This window comes from Dendrobates tinctorius, unplaced genomic scaffold (genome assembly GCF_039654945.1).
Source record: "Dendrobates tinctorius isolate UK_male_01 unplaced genomic scaffold, ASM3965494v1 ptg000084l, whole genome shotgun sequence".
Taxonomy (NCBI): Eukaryota; Metazoa; Chordata; class Amphibia; order Anura; family Dendrobatidae; genus Dendrobates; species Dendrobates tinctorius.
In genome coordinates, this window is record NW_027361752.1 from 985,909 (window position 1) to 1,009,595 (window position 23,687).

General features: G+C 43.3%; 2 protein-coding genes across 3 annotated transcripts in view; both read left to right on the plus strand.

The window, feature by feature from the left end:
• LOC141097310 (cell cycle control protein 50C-like) overlaps positions 1-21,364 on the plus strand; it is an 88,838-nt gene extending 67,474 nt beyond the window's left edge. For both annotated transcript variants that reach the window (XM_073584380.1, XM_073584381.1), the window contains exons 3-5: positions 9,753-9,896; positions 15,579-15,785; positions 20,516-21,364. In XM_073584380.1, the coding sequence (XP_073440481.1) occupies positions 9,753-9,896; positions 15,579-15,785; positions 20,516-20,709 (545 nt within the window). In that variant the 3' untranslated portion in view covers positions 20,710-21,364. The remainder of the gene's footprint in view (positions 1-9,752; positions 9,897-15,578; positions 15,786-20,515) is intronic.
• Positions 21,365-23,231: 1,867 nt separating this feature from the next.
• The window catches only part of LOC141097311 (cell cycle control protein 50C-like), a 92,120-nt gene continuing 91,664 nt past the window's right edge, over positions 23,232-23,687 (plus strand). Inside the window, exon 1 of the mRNA XM_073584382.1 lies at positions 23,232-23,330. Within this exon, the coding sequence (XP_073440483.1) occupies positions 23,247-23,330 (84 nt within the window). The 5' untranslated portion in view covers positions 23,232-23,246. The remainder of the gene's footprint in view (positions 23,331-23,687) is intronic.

Genomic DNA, 23,687 nt, shown 5'->3' on the forward strand with positions numbered 1-23,687 from the left:
ACTGCATCCAAGTGATGGGCCCAGTCAAGCTTATTATTGAGGATCACACCAAGGTACTTATAGGTGTCGACTATCTCAATGTCATTTCCCTGAATGTTCACCACTACTGGTGGATTTTTGCCTTTGCGAAAGTCCACCACCAATTCCTTGGTCTTCCCGGAATTAATCCTAAGGTGGTTCCTCTGACACCATTGCACAAAAGCTTGGTTAGTGTCTCTGTACTCTCTTTCATCACCTCCTGTGATGAGACCTACTATTTGCAGAGTCATCAGAATACTTCTGCAAGTAGCAGCTAGATGAGTTGCACCTAAAATCCGCAGTGTACAGTGTGAAGAGAAAAGGGGCAAGAACTGTACCTTGAGGTGCCCTTGTATTGCAGATCACCGTGTGACACACTGTCCCGAACCTTTACAAACTGAGGTCGGTTCGTGAGGTAGTTAAGGATCCAGGTGGAGAGTTGGAGGTCCACACCAACAAGGCCCAGCTTGTCTCTCAGTAGACCTGGCTGTATGGTGTTAAAAGCACTAGAGAAATCGAAGAACATTATTCTCACAGTGTTCCCAGGTTTCTCCAGGTGAGAGAGAGTCCTATCTAGAAGGTGGATAATGGCATCATCCACACCAATGCCCGGCCTGTAGGCAAACTGGAGAGGGTCCATATCCGAGCTCACTAGAGGACGGAGACGTGTGAGAACCAATCTCTCTAATACCTTCATCAGGTGTGATGTCAATGCTACAGGTCTATAGTCATTAAGGTCTTTCGGATAAGGTTTCTTCGGAACCGGTACCACACACGATAATTTCCACAGTTGTGGTACTATACCCATTCTCAGGCTCATATTGAACAGATATGTAATGATCTCACTCAGCTGGTGCCCGCAGGTTTTGATTAGTCTTGCACTGATGCCGTCAGGACCTGCAGCCTTCAAAACTTTGATCTTATTCAGTTCTTTTGCAACCTGGGTACTTGTGAAGAACAGACCCTGGCTCAGTTGACAAGTTGCAGCAGGGGGTGAGGTTATTGTAGCAGAGAGGTGTGAATGGTATGCAGGGGCAGGAGCAGCCAGTGTGTGATTAAATCTGTTAAAGAATAGATTAAGTTCATTAAGCCCCTCTTTATCTACAACCATCCTGGAGACAGTCCGTCTATGCCCAGATATAGACTTTAGACCCTCCCAGACTTCATGGATCCTTTTCTGTGACAGTTTCAGTTCAATTTTTCTCTTATAATTAGCCTTTCCCTGCCTGATTAGATTCTTCAGATCTTTCTGCACCTCTCGCAGCCTGCCCTTGTCACCTGATCTGAAGGCCAACTTCTCTTTGAGGAGAGCCTTTATTCCGGGGCTGATCCATGGTTTGTTGTTAGAGAAGCACCTCATTACTTTTGTGGGTACTGTGTTGTCTACACAGAAATTAATGTAGTCCGTTATACAGTGTGTGAGACCATCCATGTCATCACCATAGGAATCTTGCAGCACTTCCCAAGTGGTTGTTTCAAAGCAGTCTCTCAGAGCATCATCACTCTCCTCAGTCCATATCCTCACTGTGCGAGTGACAGCAGGTTCTCTCTGTACAAGTGGCTTGTACACGGGTTGGAGGTGCACTAGGTTGTGATCCGATCTTCCAAGGGGCGGTAGGGCTGACGAGGCATATGCCCCTCTCACATTGGCAAAGAACAAGTCCAATGTTTTGTTATCTCTAGTGAGGCAGGTAACATACTGTGTGCAACTGGGTAGTATGGATGTTGGAGACACATGATTGAAGTCTCCCGAAACCAGAAGGAGTGCTTGGGGGTGAAGGGACTGCATCATGCTCACTGTGGATTGTAGGACCTCAGTGGCGGCATCAGCTTTCGCAGAAGGGGGGACATATGCAGCTATCATGATTACATGCGATAGTTCCCTCGGTAAATAAAAAGGTCTCATGCCCACAGCTAATAGCTCAATGTCCTTACAGCATGTTTGCTCTTTGACCACGATGTGCCTAGAGTCACACCCTCTATCATTCACAAATATCGCCAGCCCTCCGCCTTTCCTCTTACCGCTCTCCCTTGTCCTGTCCGCGCGAATGAGTTTAAAGCCGTCCAACGAGACAACAGTGTCCGGAGTACCTTCGGTGAGCCAGGTCTCTGTAAACAGCAACATGCTGCACTCCCTTAATTTCCGATGATGTCTGGTCAGCGCCGACAGTTCGTCCATCTCATTCCCGAGTGATCTCACATTGCCCATAATGACGGAGGGAAGAGCAGGTCTATAGCGCCTTCTTCTAGCTTTCCTGAGGGCTCCAGCTCTGCAACCTCTTCTCTTAGTCTTCCTTATTTCTGGTGGAATGTCCTCTGGTCTATTAGCAGCATGCTGCCTTGCTGTGTCCCTAAGCAGCAGTATAGCTTCTCTGGAGTAGACAATAGGGTCTTGTTCAGTTCCTGGATTTCCCAACACAATAGATCCAAGTAAAAACAAGGTAAAAAGTCCATCAAAGGTCCAGGTCCTCTTATGGTTTTTCATAGTGCAATGTCCCTTTGGAGTAACAATAAAAAAAAAAGAGAAAGGAAAAATAGAAAATAGAAAAAAAGGAGATCAAAGAAGGAGCTACTGTAACAGGCTGCCACTCCAGCGGCGCCAGGAAGTAATATAGGAAGGTATATATAGTATGGTTTAAACATTCTGAATCTCCGTATATATTTCAGGAGGCAGACACAAACGCTCTCAGGCCCAATAGGGATTAGACAAGAATATAAAAAGCAGTAAATGGGTAATGTATCACAAACGTACAACTGTATACAGTGTGGGTGTAATCTTAAATCTTAAACTATATTTCTGGAGTAACAGACAGACGTTAACAGGCTCATTATGGATTACACCAGATTCAAAATAGCAAAAAAAAGGGTACTGTGTCAGCGCTGTATACAGTGTTGGGCAAATTTGAAATCTCCGTATATATTTCCGGAGTCACCCTCAGACGCTCACTCAGTCTGCATTTGACCATAACACAAAATGTTGAAAAAAAGGTACTGAATAGCAAGAAAGCAAGTATATATATTATAGGGTACAATTTAAATCTCCGTATAGATATTCCCGTAGTCACCCTCAGACGCTCACCCAGTATGTATTTGACTGTAATACTAAATGTCGAACAAAGGTACTGTATAATAAGATAGAAGCTGTATATAGTATAGGGTAAAATTTTTATCTCTGTATATATAGACGGAGGAAACCACACACACTCACTCAGTATGGATTATACCGTAATAAAAAATTTAGAACAAAGGTACTGTATTAGCAGATACCTGGTGTATCCAGTCTAGGGGTAATTGTAAATTTCCATCTATATTTCCGGAGTCAGACACAGACACTCACAGGCTCATTATGGATTACACCAGAATATAAAAAGTAGAAAAAGGGAAATGTATTCGAAGCGCACACCAGTATACATTGTTGGGGTACTTTTAAATCTTCATATTTATTTAAGTCTCAGTAAGCCAGTCCAGACTCTCCACTACTGGAAACTAGATGGATACAAGTACAGACGGAAAGTCGAGTGTTTGCAGAAATTTGGGAATTACTGATCACGGGAAAACCTCCCGGTAGATTTCGCAGAGGCGATGCTGACCCTCAATTACTTTGTCTGTGGAGACAGCGAAAACGGTTATTTGTGAAAAAAGGATTGCTGTATCGCAATAGCTTGGATCCCATCACCGTTACTCGTCTCCATCAAATTGTGATCACAGGGAGAGATGTAGACATGGTCCTCACTGCCTATCATGATGTGTCTGGTCACTTTGGAGTGCAAAAGACAGAAGCCACAGGCCGTAGGCGATTCTATTGGATTGGCATGAGAGGAGACATTGAAAAATGGTGGCAGGAATGTCACACGTCTGTGACTGGAAAAACTGTGAAAGCTGATCATAAAGCACCACTGCATCTGATTGTGAGTTGACGTCCATTACAAATGGTAGCCATTGATCATCTGAAGGTAGAGGCCAGCAGGACAGGCCATAGCTACATCTTAACCATCATCGATCAGTTCACCAAATTTGTAGTGGCCGTCCCTGTGAAGGATTTAACTGCCCAGACTACACAGCGGTGGAGCAGGGAGAGGTAAGTATTGCAACTTGCAAGTGCTGTGGCCATGAGCAAGCAGGGGCGGCCCACTCGTGGGCAATGGTACTGGCACAGGGCCCCTCATAGTACGCTGGGGTGTCTGACAGCGAGTGGGACCCCTCACTGTCAGAGACACTGAATTGTACTATGATTGGCCCTGTGCCAGTGCCGTCGGCCAAGAGTGGGCCCACCCACCTGTACAGAGCAACGGCACTTGCGCAAGGTGGTGACCCCAGCCCTTGGGGGGGGCAGCCCAGTTTGGGAGGTTTAAAAAATGGCATATGTTGATGTGTAGGATGTACATTCAGCAGCTGCAAATGGAGGAATTTGACAAGTCCGAGGAAGAGGAGGACAAAAGCGAGCCAAATTTCTTGCAACCTATGTGTCATCAGGGGAAGGTGGGACAAAATCCTTTGAAACCCATGCATGGTTCATTTTAATGAAGGTTAGATTATCAACATTTTGGGTCGACAGACGGTCCTTTTTTCTGTCAGGATTGATCCAGCAGCACTGAAGACTCTTTCAGATAGCACACTAGCAGCAGGGCAAGCGAGCTCCTGTAAGGCATATTGTGCCAATTCAGGCCAGGTGTCCAGTTTACAGGCCCAATAGTCAAAGGGGAATGACCTGTGAGGGAGAACATCGATATGGGAGGAGAAGTAGTTTGTAACCATAGTTGACAACTGCTGTCTCCTGTCACTTGCAATCTATGCAGTATTACCAGTCGTGTGAGCGGTACTTGAGAAATCAGTCCACAACATGGTCATGAAACCCCTGTCTCCAACGCCACTTCGGCTGTGTGTACCACGAACACCTCTTCCATTTTGCCCACTTCAGCTCGTTGGAGAACCAGCACCGCTGCTGTGTGTTGGGAATGCCTCAAACAAACGGTTCATCAGAGTTGCTTGTTTGTTAGCCAATATTATCGCTAGGTTCTCCTGTGGCATGATGTTGTGTAATTTGCCTTTATAGCGTGGATCGAGGATGCTGGCAAACCAGTAGTCGTCATCCTTCATCATTTTGGCAATGTGGGGGTCCCTTTTTAGGATCCGCAAAGCATAATCACACATGTGGGCCAATGTTCCAGGTGTCAATGACGCACTGGCAGTGGTGGGTGGAGGAGCACTTTCTGGCAAATCCACATCCCTCCTGTCACGCACAAACCCTGTACCTGACCTTGCCATGCCAACATTTTCTCTTGCCCCCAGAGAAGCATCCTCCTCCCCAAAATAATCATCCCCCTCCTCCTACTCCTCTTCTTCCTCCACCTCGTCCAGGACAGTTCCTGACCAGACAATGGCTGACTGTCATCAAGGCTTCCCTCCTCCTCCTCCTGTTCCTCCTCCGCTGCAGACGTCTGATCCTTAATATGCATCAAAATTTGCATGAGCAGATGCATAAGTGGGATGCTCATGCTTATGATGGCGTCGTCTGCGCTTACCAGCCATGTGCATTCCTCAAAACACTGAAGGACTTTACAGAGGTCTTTCAGCTTTGACCACTGCACACCCGACAACTCCATGTCTGCCCTCAAACTGCCTGCCCGTGCATCCTCCCACAAATGCATTACAGCCTGCCTCTGTTCGCAGTGCCTCTCAACCATGTGCAGGGTGGAGTTCCACCTTGTTGCAACATCTATGATTAGGCGGTGCTTGTTGGGGTGGAGCAATTGCTGCAGCTTCTGCATACGACTGGAGTGTACGGGCGAGCGACGGATGTGCGAGCACAGTCTTCGCACCTTTTGGAGCAGGGCTGTTAACTCTGGATAATTATTTAGGAAGCACTGCACCACCAGGTTCAAAGTGTGAGCCAGGCAAGGTATGTGTGTGAGTTTTGCATGGCTGCCACAAAATTCCGGCCGTTATCACTGACTACCTTGCCTGGCTCAAGATGTAGACTGCCCAGCCATGACTCAGTTTGTTGGCCAGTACCTCCGCGATGTCTGTTGTCGCCCAAAGACATCATCTTTAAAACAGCCTGCTGCCGCTTACCACTAGCTGTTCGATAATGGGACACCTCGTGTGCAACACTGGCAGCTGCGGATGGAGTGCTCGTGCGACTGCGCTCTGTCGACGAGCTTTTGCTTCTTGAGGAGGAGGAGGAGGGTCGAACGCCTAGAGCCAACTGTTTCCTATACCGTGGGCTAGGCAGCACTGTTCCACCGCTGCTGTCCCCTGTGGTGCCTGCATCCACAACATTAACCCAGTGCGCAGTGATGGACACGTAACGGCCCTGGCCATGCCTACTGGACCATGCATCTGTTGTGAGGTGCACCTTTCCACTCACTGATTGTTTGAGTGCATGGACAATGCGGTCTCTCACATGCAGGTGGAGGGCAGGGATGGCTTTTCGAGAAAAGAAGTGCCGACTGGGTAGGTCATAGCATGAGACAGCGTAGGCCATGAGCTCTCGGAAAGCTTTGCTTTCAATCAAACGGAAGGGCATCGTGTCTAACGAGATCAGTTTGGCAATATAGGCGTTCAAAGCCAGTGTACGCGGATGAGAGGATGAGTACTTTCTTGTCCTACTCAGAGTGTCTGCTAGGGTGAGCTGGACTTGAGAGCTGCATATGGGGGAACTAGCAGTGGACCGGACGGACTGAGAGGGGGTTAGTGATGATGATGGTGTTGGCTGTGATGGCATAGATTTATTGTTTCGTTGCAAAATCATTGTGATTCCCTGACTGCTTTTGCCTTGCGACGACACCTCAACATTTATTGCTGGTGGTGTGCTTACCGGTTGCAGTGGTCTTACAGTGGGGGAAGCGATGGAGCGTTGCTAGCTACCTTCAGTTGGAGCAGGTGCACATGTGGTACCTGAGGATTTGTAGTCCGTCCACGCTTGCAAGTGCATGGTGGTTAAATGTCTAAGCATGCAACTGGTATTCAAATTTCTGAGATTTTTCCCTTGGCTAAAGGTCCTTCCGCACTTCTTACAGATAACCTTTGCCTCATCAGTAGGATTTTTGACAAAGAAGTGCCAAACTGCACTCTTCCTACTATGGTATAAATTTTCAGGGCTTGCACGCTGTGGCCAAGCTGTCCTGCACCTCTTTTGGTTTTTGTTCCACGTTTTTGGACAGCTACGGGCTGCCAGATAACCGCTGCTGAGATGTCGATGCCTGCCGCGGATCCTTCTTATCTGAGCTATTGCCAGCGGCACCCTCTTCCCCCAATGGATGCCAATCCGGGTCAACAACTGGGTCATCCATCACCTCCTCTTCAATTTCATCTGCACCTTCCTCTTTGTCGCCGTGTAAGGTGGTATAGTATGCGGGAAGGGGCACCTGAGTTTCATCAGGGTCAGATTCTGTCTCAGTAGACTGCGAGGGCAATGTAGTGCTGTGGGTCAATGTACCAGCAGAAACATCTAGCAGTGGCTGTGCATCAGTGCACTCCATGTCAGATTCATCTTGGACTGGGAAATTCAGGATTTAACTGGATAACCCAGGCATGGTATGTGAAAAGAGCTCCATGGAGTAATCTGAAGTGTGGGCTGCCGCATCCTTCACTTTTGGTGGGGTTGAAAGACACAAGGGAAGGTGTTGTTCTTGACCAGGAGCCTGCACTGCCGACTCAGTGCTTGCAGGTTTTGAAAGTTCAGAAGAGGAGACAATAGAGCTGGTGGCTGTTTCGGCAATGTAAGCCAAAATCTGTTCCTGATGCACTGGCTTTAAAAGCTGTTTTCCTACTCCCAGAAAAGGGAACCTTACAGGCCTTCTTGTGCCAGGCGATGACGCAGGCTCAACACCTCCTGCCTTAGCTGCTATTGTGCTTTTGGCATAACCAGCAGATGCACCACCACCAGCATCAGTACCAGCTGCTCCCCCGCCCACGTTCGTGGCCTCTTCCACCATACTTCCTCATGTTTGTGAAAATGTAACAAAAATACCAGCAGTACTGTATGAGGAGCGTACAGCTGTATAAGGTGTAGGTAAAAATTTAAATCTCCGTATATATTTCCTTAGTCACAGACGCTCTCCCAGTATGTATTTGACTGTAATCCAACCAGCAGATATACGGTACTGTATCAGAAGCTGACAGCTCTATACGGTGTATGTATGGAAAAATGAAAATCTCCGTCTATTTTTTAACGGAGTCACACTCAGATAGCATGTATTTGTCCGTGATACCAGCCAGTACACGGTAGTGTGTGAGGAGCGTACAGCTCTATACGGTGTATGTATGGACATTTTTAAATATCCGTCTATTTTTTTACGGCGTCAACAGCAGATATACGATTCTGTTAGAGAAGCGGACAGCCCTATACGGTGTATGGAAAAATGGAAATGTCCGTCTATGTATTTACGCACTCACACACACACGCGCTGTCTCTGTATAGATTGGACCATAATCCAAACAGCAGATATACGATACTGTTTGACAAGCGGAAAGATTTATACGGTGTATGTATGGAAAATTTTAAATCTCCATCTATTTTTTTACGGAGTCACACACAGATAGCATGTATATGTCCGTGATACCAGCCGGTACACGGTAGTTTGTGAGGAGCGTACACCTCTATATGGTGTGTGAAAAAATGAACCCTCTGTAACTGTGCAGAAAATCAGAATAAAAGTTTTTTTGATATTAAAAAAGCAGTCTGCACAGCAGTGTGCACATAGCAATGCAGCTATGAGGTAGCCTTATAAGGCAGCCTAATAACTACCAGTGCTGCTGCACACACAAAAATCCTCCCCTGTCACTGCACACTAACTCTACAGTTGAAATCGCTATCAGAAGAAGCACAGTTTTTTTCTTTGTTGCCTAACGCTCTCCCTATTGAGAATCAGCAGCAGCAACCTCTCCCTATGCTAAGATCGGCAGAAGTAAAATGGCGGTCGGCGGTCAGGGCTTTTATAGTCACTGTGATGCCACACAAAGCCAGCCAATCACAGGAATGCCCTTCTCTAAGATGATGGTGGCCGCTGCCGATGTCATCGCGTTGCCCACAGTGTGCGTCCTTGATGATTGGATGAGAAAAGGCGCTGGAAGCATCATGGGAAACGTGACTTTGGCGCGCGGGTCGGTGACCTCATGGCCGACCTCACGCTATGGTCGGGTTTCGCTTAGCGAAACCCGACTTTAGCAAAAGTCGGCGACTTATCAATTTGACCGACCCCCGTTTCGCTCAACCCTAGTGCCCACATAACATCAACTTATATTTCCCACATAATACTCTCAGTTCAGCGTTTTATTTAAGTTCAGTGTTGACATGAAACTATCATATATAGTCTAAATATTAGCAATAAACAATTCCTAAACAGCAGAGTGGTTGGTAGTAAAGCTCTTGGTGTTTAGGACAATTTACTAATTTATTATGTGTATTTGGTACTTGAGCTGGAGCTTAGGCTAAGGCTGCAAAATGGCTTTGGCCCCATCTGGTCCTACTGGTTCCAATTTTTCGAGACTTACTTGTCGTGCACCTTGCAAGTCACAATGTGACCCCATTCACTAGCATTATGCTGTGATGTACCACCATACAAAGATCTCTGGCCGCCTGACCTGGTGTCATGGTGTTGTTTAAACCTTAATGTTACTGAATTAGAACCTTTCTTTTTTACTTTTCAGAAAAATGTCTGCAAAGATATGAAATGCGCACTCAGATGTAGAGGAAACCTTTAACCTAAATAATATCATTTTTTTTGCCTTAGATACAATAGCATTAATTTATCATAAGGACTTGACTAACATAAAACCTGTTCCAATGTGGAAAACTGGAAACACCTGGTGGTCAGATAAGAATGTGAAGTTCAGTAACCCCAAACCTAAGGACGATCTCGTACAGGCCTTTGCAGGTAAAGTATGTTCCCCATGTTCTAGTTATCTTGGCTAAAGTGCAATATGACTTTTTACTGTTTTTACTGACCTGAGACTTAAGAAGATAGCATCCCTCGAAAATGCAGCAGCTGTCATCTGTACACTATGCTGACACCTTGCTGCATCAGCCATGATCGGTGTTAGGCCCAACCATGGCCATTTCACCTCCTAGATGCTTCTGTCAATAATAACAGCAGCATCTACATGGTTAATAGAGTGTTGTGACTCCCTCTTTAACCTCATCGGCACCATGAGATCATGATTGTGAGGTCCTGATGCTTGCCATTCCAATTAATGGCCTTCGAGTCTGCAGGATACAATTACCTGTTCAAATGTTAAAATCCCAAAAGAAGACTAAATAAACAATGTCTCAGCCATAATATTACAACAGAAACCCGAAAGAAATAGGACCAAGGAGCAATATAAAAAAATGTAAATTTTATTATTTTTTCAAATGAGGAGTAAAATTAGTATGTAGTCCAACAGTTAAAAAAAAGGGAATCAGTGACACCTGAATGCCACACTGAAACCGGGTCGGTATAAATTAGTTAGTTAGTGAAATCCATATACAGTATATCATATATGCCAATGACAATAATGCAAATATTAGTAAACCATACATGAAACACCAATATAAGAGTAAAAATACCAGCCAGATATAAGGTGCAATACAGAGTATATATATATATATATATATATATATATATATATATATATATATATATATACATATACACATATCCATATATTTAAATATATGTATATGAATAGTGAAAGTGGTCAAAAAGGACCTACATAAAGTATATACATATGTATGTGTGTATATATATATATATATACACACACACACGTAAGTAGGCAAATATCTCTCAAAAAAGAATAGATGACGAATATAAAGTGCAATAGTGCAATAAAGGAGGACCAAAAAACCGGAGCTGCCGAAAAATATATAGAGATATATACAAACTGGCAGCAAAGTTTACAGATGAAATACAGTGACTCAGCAGCTCAAAACAACATATATACTGGCAATAATAGTAATTATGTCAAACAGTGCATATATATATTGGAAACCAACTTGGCTAAAGTGTGGGCAGAGAGACCCCAACGCGCGTTTCGCTTTGTTGCATCTTCGGGGGGCGAAGGTAAATGCTATTTATGAAACATTTTGTGTGGAGTGACTACCTGTAATAACGGAATCAACATTCAAAGTTTAAAAATTAAAAAAGGAGATTGTCAGCACGGCATGACTGATTATACCAAGTACAGGCGCTTGGTGCACCCTTGGCGTGGCTAAACAGTTCAGTGCCCCTTCTCACCTACTGGATTTGCATTTATCTCTGCCCTTCTCTTCTTTGATTGACAGCTCTGGAGCCAGCCCTCCTCTAGGGGCTGCTGTTAAAGGCTTCTCCTTGTGTTTCTCCAGACATAGGCAGTACTAGCTACACTGCTCCATGTTTTATTGAAGTGTTCTACACTTTGTAACATAGATGGCTAAATAATTTCTCAGCTTTTCCCGGTCTATGACCATCTATCTAGTTTTGTAGAGCTAGGTTTTCAATTTATCGGTGACATCAAGATCAATTCTCTTGTGCCTCAACTGATCACAGCCTATGTCAAAAAAGCACAAGTTCACTTTTGGCTATTTTGCACGTTTGTACTGCAAAACTGGTGAGCTGGCTATCAAAAATGCAATGTGTAGCATATGTAACATGAGTTTTTGAAAGGTCTGGCACAACAGATGTGCTGGATGAATTGGAAATAAGAGATCAGTTCCCACATCGCTTTCTCACATTTTTCTACTTTATTTGAAAAATATTAAATCATTTAGAAAGTGATTACAGCAACACATTTCAAAAATGTTGGGACAGGGCTGGACTGAGTCACAGGACTGTGTATAATAAAGAGGCAGAATCTCCCAGATGCCAAGATGGTCAAAGGTTCACAATTTCAGAGAAATATTACCCAACATAAAATTTCAAAGACTTTGAATATCCCATCATCTACAGTACATAACAGCAAAAGATTTTTGGAGAAACCCATTTGCAATAGGGACAATGCCGATGGATACCTGGGCCTTCAGGTGGCAATAAATTAAAAACAAACTGCATGCTTAGGAATACTTACAGACATCATTTTCTGTGAACACAGTTGACCATGCAATCCACAAATTCAAGTGAAAGATCTGTCATACAAACAAGAAACCATATATCAATTCAATGCCAAAACACTGCCATCTTCTCTCTGCCAAAGTTCATTTGACTGAGTAAAATGGAAACTGTTCTGTGCACAGATAGACCAAAATTTGAAATTTACAGAAATCACGATTTCCGTGTCCTGTGGACTCAAGAGCATTAGATCCTATGGCAAGGACAGCTTACACATTTTGAAAGGCCCTATCAATGCTGAGCATTATACAGCAGTTTTATAATTGGGATACACAAATGTTTTGGTCCAAGGGCCACATTTTCATACTGAACTAATCCCAAGGGCTGTAAAAAAAAATTCTACATGCATGAATACCTTACCAGAAACATCGTCAGTACATTTATAAATCACTAAAACCAAGTTTTGAGCATTTGAGGAGGATCTGGAGAGTTTTTGCTAAGTTTCTGCTTCAAAAACTTAGTAAACACACCCTAATTTACACTGAGTTTGTGAAGCAGAAATTGAGCAGAAACTCACCAACTCCTCCTCATAATCTAAAAACTATAAGTTTTGAGAGTGTTCCAGTTTTAACGTAGACATAAAGCACATTATGGATTGCTACATGTGTACAATGACAGAATAACTGGCTGCACATGAATGAAGTGTAAGAACCACCTTCAGTACATGAATACACAGCCAGAATCACCACTAATACATGAATGCAGTTCCAGAACCACTGTTAGTACATGAATGCAGTTCCAGAACCACTGTTACATGAATGCAGCACCACAGACCACCCTCGGTAAATGACTGCAGCGCTAGAACCACAGTCGGTACATGAATGCAGTGCCAGGACCACAGCCGGAAAATGAAATCAGCACCAGGACCACTGTCAGTACAGAAAAGCAAAACCAGGACCACTGTCAGTATATGAATGCAGCGCCAGAATCGCCATCAGTACATGAATGTAGTGTCAGGACCACCATCAATACAAAAAGGCAGCGCTAGAACCACCATCAATACATGAATACAGCACCAAGCTTAGTACAGTGTTCAAAGGGTCAGCCCCATATACACTTGTATCATGTGAATCTGCAACTCCCAGTATGTCTTTAACAATGGTTTGGAGATGCTGGGAGTTGTTGTTTCCAGACATTATCAGAGTGCAGATCATACAAAAACAATAGCACTGATGAGATGCAGGCATTACCACAAATAAACATTTACATCCAGGAACCTTATAGTTGACTTCTCTAATTGAAGACATTCCCGTCCCTTTTGTCTTCATGTAGTACAGACCACCATGATGAGATTTCAAGCCTAGAGGTCATCTCTCTAGACTTCCCTCTTCTCTGGGATTCTGCAGCAGTTTCCGACAAGGTGCCCTTAAAAATTAAAGTATCATTTATGCCCAATGAATAAAAATATCTCCTATGCTGTACCCCTGAATAAATAATTGCCTCTCACTGTGCTACCTACAGAAAATAACCTCCATACTGCCTTTCTCCATGACATTCCCGTACACGGCCGCTATACATAATATCACCAACAATGCCCCTCTCCATAATATCTATCCACACTTCTCCTCTCTATAATATCCTTCCACACTTCTCCTCTCCATAATATCCCCCCCACACACTACCCCTCTCCATAATTTCATCACACATACACTCGCTATCCTGTGCTCCCTTTCTCAATTTTCCCTCAATTGCCCTTGTAGTAACATTTTGCCCCAAAACCTCTCCCCCCCCTTCCATCTACAGTACATGTCAGGACATATAAATCTTCGGCTCCTACATTGAGCGCTTATCATTCCCCACCACGTCCTGCCCCTTGTGTCCTGCATTACGTTGACAGCATCAAGCTGCTCTACGTCAGAGAAGGAGCTGACAAGGGTTCCTCTCCCACAGCCCTGGTGCATATTTTTTCAAATATGTTTGCATCTCAAAGATGGAAATAAATTTTAATATAGGAAGATGAGAACCGGAGTCTCACAGTTCTTTCTGAGCTGCCAGGAAACCTTTTGCATCATGAGCTGTATGTTGTACAAACCACCAGGAAACTGAGGCTAGCCACCACCACTCTCGGACAAGCCGTGAGGCTTGGAAAGTCAATAGGTATTGGGTCAGGTACTAAGATGGCTTGAGATATACCAAGGGGTAAGTCAAAAGGAGTAGTCAGGTAACAGTCCAGAATCAGAATTCCAGTCAGATGCCAGACCTAAATTCAATTGAAGAGCCGTACCCAGAAGATGCCCTCGTAATCTGACAGATTTGAAGAACCACTGCAAGCAAGGGTGGTCAAAGATTTCTAGTTCTTAATATGTCATTTTGAGTCCTTCCCATAGAGATTAACTGCTGTAAAAATTCAAAGGCTTCTTTAACAAAGAATTAGTTTAAGGGTGTTCATATTTAAGGAAATACATTTCCTTTAGAAAAAGAAGTAAATCCAACTTTCAACTTCTGATCTGTGTTCTAGGTGCTGTTGTGAATAAAATATGACTATAAGAGATTTTCAAATCATGGCATTCTTGTTTTCTTTCAATTTTACACAGAACCCAACTTTTTAGGAATTAGGGTTAATGAAATGAGGGCTAAGACAAACTTTACTAATAAGTGTTCTAAGATTTAGAAGTTTTTTCTTGTTGATGGTATCATAGTCTTCTGTACGGGATACAAGTTAGAAACTTGGCTGTACGGAAAAGACAGGAAAAGAGAAAAGGACTTAGTGCCATGTAAACGAGAAAGGGGACACACATTTTTTATCTTGCTTTGAGGAAACTTAACATCCTTATGAACAATATACATGGAGATGATCACATAACATTAAAATCACTGACAAGTGAATAAAATGATTCTATTTGTAACATCATCTTATCACAATGGCACTCGTCAAAGGGTGGGAAGTGAACAGTCAGGTCTGAAAGTTCATGTATTGATGTGTAGGTAACAGGAAAAATGAGCAAGCGCAAGGATCTGAGCCACTCTGACAAGTGTCATGTTCGGATAGCTAGAAAACTACCTCAGAACATCTTCAAAACATATGTTTTTTGTCGGGAGTTACTGTTATGCCCAAAAGCTACAAATATGATGCTGGCTATAATAAAAAGGTATTGGGACACAAAATGCATCACAGACTGCTGCGTGTGGGGCAGCCTAGCTGGTGAGTCCTCGGATTGCCCATGCTGACCTCTGTCTATCAGTGAATAGGCGCGTGAGAATCAGAACTAGGCCATCGAGCAAAGAAGGTTTCTTAGTCTGATAATTCATTTTTTCATGTGGGGAGCTGGGTTTGTGTGCACCAATAACCCAGAAAAGACTTGGCACCAGAAAGGGCTATAGGTAAAGCTGACAGAGGTAGTGTGATTCTGTGCACAATGTTCTGTCCAGAAACCTTGGTTCCTGGCATTTGGAAGTAATGTAGAATGATATCATTTAACTGAATATTTTTGCAGCCCTTCTGTCAGTGGGATTCCCTAATGGCAAGAAACCATTTCATTTTTATTTTTGCAGGAAGTGCCAGGCCGCCATATTGGCAGAAACCGGCTTATGCTCTTGACCCGGACCCTAATAACAACGGTTACAAAAATGATGACTTTATCAATTGGATGAGGGTGGCAGCATTCCCATTCTTCAGGAAGCTTTATAGACGTCTCTCAAGAATAGATGAGTTCACTGATGGGCTTCCGGCTGGAAATTACAGCTTCGTCATTGATTACAGTATCCTTAAAGCTGATTCATTTATTTTGTTAGATAACTTAATACCGTAAAGTAGCAGCAGTAAAGCAGAGATCCATAACCAGGGCAGAAAAAAGAAAAAAAAATTCAAGAAGGCAGAATTTTGGTCACGCACGTTTCCCTTAACAAATGCAATCAAAATGTCAAATATATTGTAGGGATATGTGGTAACTTAAAACTTAACTTTCAATTAATGTTAAGATAAAACCTAGAAAACCAATACCTAAAATTAGTCCAGCTGGTCAAAAAGTGCAAAGCCATTGTAACTCTCACATCACCTACAAATAAAAATACGTAAATGACCCGACCCAAAATGAAGCTTAGGAGTCAGATAGCTGGGTCTGACATGGCCCTTCAAGAAGTTCAGTTGCCATCATGCCCTGCTGAGGATATAGTCAGGTGTGAAGTGTGCTTCTCCCAGTGCGTTTCCTCTGGAAAAAGATTCTTCAGGAGAGAGTCTTAGGTCGGGGTCACCCTAGAGAGGAATACGGACGAGTGAGAGGCGTTAAAAGCACGCATTACACACGGACCAATGATTCTCTATGGGGCAGCTCCCATCAGCCATATATTTCTCATCTGTATTCTACGGTCCGTGCCAATCGCAGCATGCTGCGATTGTCAGCGTACTATGCCCGTAGTACGCCAATGCAAGTCTATGGCTGCGCTAAAAATACGCATTACACACGGACCACACATGTGACTTGCGAGAAATACGCACCAGGTGTCTTTTAGAAAAGCCGGCAATTCAGTGCGCTATACAGTAAACTCACCCTGACAGGTTTTATAACACAAACGAAAGAATAGATATAGACACATAGAATACATATATATATTTATATTTCACAGAGTTCTTCATAGCAGAATAGCCGCTAATTCAATTGCCGGCTTTTGTCAAATCATTCCCCAACCCGACAGGAAATGACACATGGTTTACATACAGTAAACCATTTAATTTCATGTTTTGTTTTGTATGTCTTTCATTAGTAATTAGATGAGGATTGATGTGTAAAATTTGGGAGGTGTAGGTGTTAATTTAAGGGGTTAATTCGTTGTAAAAAAATGTGTGGGCTCCCGCATTGACAAATTACCGCGGGAGCCCACACATTTTGTTACAACGAATTAACCCCTTAAATTAACACCTACACCTCCCAAATTTTACACATCAATCCTCATCTAATTACTAATGAAAGACATACAAAACAAAACATGAAATGAAATGGTTTACTGTATGTAAACCATGTGTCATTTCCTGTAGGGTTGGGGAATGATTTGACAAAAGCCGGCAATTGAATTAGCGGCTATTCTGCTATGAAGAACTCTGTGAAATATAAATATATATATATATATATATATATATGTGTGTCTCAATGACATGTATGTGTATATATATATATATATATATATATATATATACATTCTATGTGTCTATATCTATTCTTTGGTTTGTGTTATAAAACCTGTCATAAGGCTCCATTATATGTCCATTTTGCAAGCCGGCGAGAAAATCTCAGCATACGGATGCTTACATGCGCAAAATACGTGACCACACCTTGCTTACAGATGACATACGGATCAATATTTAGGGGTCAATCATCCGTATTACGCCTGTAAACTACGGACCGCATTTTGCGTCGGTTAGTGTGACCCCGGCCTTATTCAGTCAGTGGGAAGCTGTCTTACCATCCAAGCACCTTACCACTGCTGGTTGTTCCCTCAAGACCAATATGCGGCGGGTGTCATGCATCGCACTGCCTTACATCAAAATCAACGCACTTTATGTTTGCGGTGAAGTCACTTCTTGGAACACAGACGACTTTTTCAGTAGGTGAAACGTATCGCCTGGCGGTGACACGCAATGGTCACATCCGGGCGGCATGTCCATACTCACAGCAATCCGTGAGTTAAACATAGGAGGTGCAGCTATCTCCATGCAATACCACCATTTAACACCCGCTCCTACGTCGCAACACTGAGAAGAGTGTGCTTATTCTCTGCTAGCCCCTTACTCCAGGCATCCCCATGCCATAGGACCATAAGGGCCAGCAACAATATCGCGACGGGCATCCTCCTCACATATACAGTGGGTACGGAAAGTATTCATACCCCTTTAAATTTTTCACTCTTTGTTTCATTGCAGCCATTTGGTAAATTCAAAAAAGTTCATTTTTTTCATTAATGTACACTCTGCACCCCATGTTGACTGTAAAATGTAGAAATTTTTGCAAACTTATTAAAAAATAAAAACTGAAATATCACATGGTCGTAAGTATTCAGACCCTTTGCTCAGTATTGAGTAGAAGCACCCTTTTGAGCTAGTACAGCCATGAGTCTTGCAACAAGTTTTCCACACCTGGATTTGGGGATCCTCTGCCATTCTCCCTTGCAGATTCTCTCCAGTTCCGTCAGGTTGAATGGTGAGCGTTCGTGGACAGCCATTTTCAGGTCTCTCCAGAGATGCCCAATTGGGTTTAGGTCAGGGCTCTGACTGGGTCAGTCAAGAATGATCACAGAGTTGTTCAGAAGCCACTCCTTTGTTATATTAGCTGTGTGCTTAGGGTCAGTGTCTTGTTGGAAGGTGAACCTTCAGCCAAGTCTGAGGTCCAGGACACTCTGGAAGAAGTTTTCATCTCGGATATCTCTGTACTTGGCCGCATTCATGTTTCCTTCAAGGGCAAACAGTCGTGCTGTCCCTGCAGCTGAAAAACACACCCATAGCATGATGCTGCCACCACCATGTTTCACTGTTGGGATTGTATTGGGCAGGTGATGAGCAGTGCCTGGTTTTCTCCACACATGCCGCTTAGAATTATCACCAAAAGTTCTATCTTCATCTCATCAGACCAGAGAATCTTATTTCTCATAGTCTGGGAGTCCTTCATGTATTTTTCAGCAAACTCTGTGCGGGCTTTCATATGTCTGGCACTGAAGAGAGGCTTCAGTCCGGCCACTCTGCCATAAAGGCCCGACTGGTGGAGGGCTGCAGTAATAGTTGACTTTGTGGAACTTTCTCCCATCTCCCTACTGCATCTGTGGAGCTCAGCCACAGTGATCTTGGGGTTCTTCTTTACCTCTCTCACCAAGGCTCTTCTCCCGCGATTGCTCAGTTTGGTTGGACGGCCAGAACTAGGAAGACTTATGTGGTCCTAAACTTCTTCCATTTAAGGATTATGGAGGCCACTGTGCTCTTAGTAACCTCGAGTACTGCAAAAATTCTTTTGTAACCTTGGCCAGATCTGTGCCTTGCCACAATTCTGTCTCTGAGCTCCTTGGCCAGTTCCTTTGACCTCATGATTCTCATTTGCTCTGACATGCACTGTGAGCTGTGAGGTCTTATATAGACAGGTGTGTGCTTTTACAAATCAAGTCCTATCAGTTCAATTAAACACAGCTGGACTTATGACAATGTGATATTTTTTTTTTCTTTTTTAATAAATTTTCAAAAATGTCAACATTTATGTTTTTTTTCAGTCAATATGGGGTGCAGAGTGTACATTAATGAGAAAAAAATGAACTTTTTTGAATTTACCAAATGGCTGCAATGAAACAAAGAGTGAAAAATTTAAAGGGGTCTGAATACTTTCTGTACCCACAGTAAACAAATGGATGCGATATTTGAATTCAGCACACCAAATTTACAAAGATCAGGTGTGATTCTGTTGTCATCAAATTTGATGTAGACCCATCCTATAATAATGTTTCACATCCTGACCCTGTCTCCGTCCTGGCATTCTTCTGCATCAAATTTACAGAAGCCCTCCCATGAATATTTTTTCCATTAAATATATGTATATGGCGTGTAGTATGAGTACATTAATGTACTGCCCTCCCAAAGTGGCTTTTACAATGAGAGTCTATAATGGCTTTGGACAAGACTTTCACTGTATTTGCTCGCTCACACTGGCGTATATTACCTTTTGTGAGAATATCGGGGCGATTATGCTAACTTTGTCAGAGTTTGATCCGTGTCATCTGATTGTGATTGGATTCTCTTGTATGAGATAATCACAACACAGGTGCAGAGAAGACGGAGAACTTAATTTCTCCACCTGTCTCTTCTCCATTCTTTCTGTGAGAGTAGATTGGACTGCACTTGGATGACATCCGAGTGCAGTCCGATATTTCACTTGCATCCATAGACTTGTATGGGTGCGTGTGATCCAAATCAGAATCACTCATAGCATGCTGTGACTGTTTTCTCATGCCGAATCAGCATAAAAAAATAATCGCAGATCAGCACTGCCCCGTAGTATAACATTGGGCTGAGCTCTTTCTGATGAGACGTTGCATAGCACTCGGCCGTGTTACACAGCAGTGTGAGCAAACCGCAAACCTTTAAAGAGACTTTCGGCTCACACATAGAGCACAGAGTGAGTCGGCTAGTCTGCTGTGACGTCACTGAGAAGAGGAACAGCATGACACTGGATACACACCATATACAGGTACACACAAAAAAATGTGAGTCACGTGAACCTTTGTTGACATGGAGGAACTACTTATTTCTCTGTTATGTCCAATCTGGGCCAGAGGATTCGGATGGAATGAGCGGAGATTGTCCCTCTGCTCCTGGACAAGGCAGAGCTGCCTTGAAAAGACTGACCGCGTGCCTAAGCGTACAATGCTAAACACAGAGCAAAGCTTATGTTATGAATGGACAATCTTTTCTTGTTCCATCTACAAACTCAGTTCATTATAATCTTAACTTAAACACTCAGATTTTCCTGTATCCAGGTTTGGGGGGAAAAAGCATGTGATCCTATCAACTCTGTCATGGTGCGGAGGAAAAAACATGTTTCTAGGAATTGCATATACTGTGACTGGGGCAGCCATTGTACTGACAGCATTTGTCATGCTTGGTGTGCACCTGAAGAAACGGAAGAAGCCTAAAAAGCCATTCGCTGTCAGATAAAACCTGTGTTTTGTAATAAGTTCATTTAGAAATGCTCTTCTGGTATCACGTTTAATATGGTTTTTTTCTCTGCATCAAAGTGTTATCAGCATTGCTCGAAATGCAAAATCTGGTGAAGAACTCAGTAAAAATCTCTGCAAAGGTTTTTAAAATGGCGTAATATGGAGTCCATAATGTTCACCGTATGGAAGTAATATATGAAGATACCTGGAATGGGTAAGATAATTAATCATGGCACATTTTTGACAAGTATTGCCCACTAGAAGCTTTGCTTGTTGGAGAGAATACAGTGCCATATGAAGATACCTCACCAAATATCTAAGGCTCTCATCCAATCTAACTGCCCAATTCTTCCCTACTTTATGCTGCCAACCAGGGGTGTAACTATAGTGAGTGCCAAAGTTCCAGTTGCACCGAGGCTTTGGAGCCTAAGAGGGCCCAAAAGGTCACTTTGGTCCATATGAGAAGACCAATGCCATTAAAGATGAGAGTTGGAGGCCCTGTTGGAGATTTTGCACAGCAGCGCTCCATCTTTGCAGTGACGTTAGGTTCTCTACTGACCACACCAGTTTAATCACATCGAGCTCTTTGTTCTATGAGAGGAAAACCCTCAAATAAAACCATTTATTGGTGCAGACCTTGATACTAAATTAAATTCATGTGTCCTTTGTGTATGACTGTGATTCCTATTCTGCCTCTTCCTGATGGCTGCAAATCCCAAGTGTTTTAATTATCAGCTTCTTAGATAATTGTATAACTTGTACTCACACCAGCAGGCGTCCGCAGATAGTTTTAACTCGACCGCCACTGCAACTGTAAATAGACCAGGACAAACGATGCCGTTTTCTTCCAAAATCCTGTATTAGTTTACAATGAACAGTAGGTAAAAAGGAGTAATCTGTACAGGGGAGTACACATGCGTCTTCAGTAATGCCTGCTGTAGCCTAAACTGAAGAAGAAGGGAGGAGCAACCTAATACAGAGCTCAACTGCGGGAGGGACATAGGGACAATCTTCACACAGTCTAATTCTACCTAGCAACAACAGGGAATTTGCTGATTGGAGGAAAAACTCAACATAGAGAATATATATATTACAGGTTGTTCCCATTTGTGGGACACAACAATTCCATTTTCCTTCAAAATCTTCCTTACCTGATGGAGTTGCTGCTGAGGATAATGTGATGAAGAAGAATTTTTATTTATTGCTTTGGCCCAAACACCATTTTAATGTCATTGATGAAAAAGGGTGTGCGATGTAGGAGAAATATATAAAGAATAAGGCGCATCAAATTTTTAGCTCTTTACCCCATCAAATAAATATCTGTGCTCAGTCAATTCTGAAAGCATAGGACCCCATAAAATCAGATGACCCCTACCACCTTTTGACAGGAAATGGAAACAACAATATAATTAAATATAATTAAAGGGTTAATCCACCCCCCCCAAAAAAAAAAAAAAAAACAACAACAATTTATCCCCTAGGATACCTTGCTGATAACTGGGTGACAGATCACTGGGATCCCAGAGGATCCAGAGATTGGGGATTTGTTTTCCAGAGTTTTTCAGAGATTGGGGATTTGGAACCCTGCGATTGGGGCTCTGTGGTTCTGTCTTGAGCAGAGATGCGCTGGGTATGCTCGGCCACCCCTCCATTCATTGTCCGCGGGCCTACCAGAAATAACCGAGTACAGCACTCCGCTTTCTCCAACAGTCCTAGAGTCAAACAAATGGAGCCGAGGTCGAGAAAGCGGATATTCAGGACAGACATAAAATGATCTATTGTTTCAGTGAAGTTTTTGTGTTACATGTAGACAGGTTTGCGTTACCTTGGAAGAAAAAAAAACATTTAACCCTTAGATTACCCAGGTATTTAACACTTTCATAGAAGATCATAAGTCAATAATTTGGCATATTGACTTAACAAAAAACAGAGAGAAAAAAAAACAAAAAACGAAGAAACTAAAAAAAAAAAAACAACACCCCCCACTGTTTTCATGTTTCTTTTGTCTCCCTCCCCCTCCCTTTCCCTTACTTTCTTTCTTCTCTCTTTTTTCTATTAAACTTCTCTACACGTTCTCCACTGTATCATTGAGGCCGTCGGGATATAAGGTTTTCAACAGGAAAATCCAGTACGACTCTTTTCTATTTAATTTCTGTTTGTGTCATTCTGTGATATTTGTTCCACAGGGGTTACCTTTATATCAAATTTTTTTTCATTGACCAAGAGGTGTCTGGACAGACTATGTTTTAAAAAAACTTTATTGGTGTTTTGCCTGTGGCCATTCATACGCGACCGCAATGTCTGTGTGGTGCGGCCCACGTACTGAAGACCACAGGCACAGGTGATCACATAGATAACGTGGTCACTCTCACAAGTCAGGTGTTGATTTATATTTAGCCAGCACCACAAATATAAATCAACACCTGACTTGTGAGAGTGATCACGTTATCTATGTGATCACCTGTGCCTGTGGTCTTCAGTTGGGGGAATGTATGAGAAGGCAGTGTGGGGATGTGTTTCACAAACCCAGAGAAGATGGAAGTCTGCAGAGGTGAGTTGGGCTGTGAAAAGTGTCTGGACAAGAGAACGACTCCAATCAGAGACAAAGTCATTCATCAGGTACCTGGATGCAAATACTTTTTTGTAATACTGACTAAGGCTGCTTTCACACATCTGGCTTTGTGTCTCCGGCGCTGTGCGGCGAAAAGCCGTAGGGGCGGATCCGGGATGTGCCGGAGACCGGATGCCTGTGTGGCCGGATACGGTGGAGCCCACATTTAAAAGAGCAGCGCGAGACTCAGAGTCTCCGCGCATGCACTCTGAGAAAAACCGGTCCGGCACTGTCAAAAAACGTTGCGGCACGGTGCGGCGACAATACAACTCTATGGGACAAAACTGGATCCAGTACCGGATCCGGTTGTTCCAAATTTCGCAGCATCGTGCCGGATTAAAAAAGCCGGATGTGTGAAAGCAGCC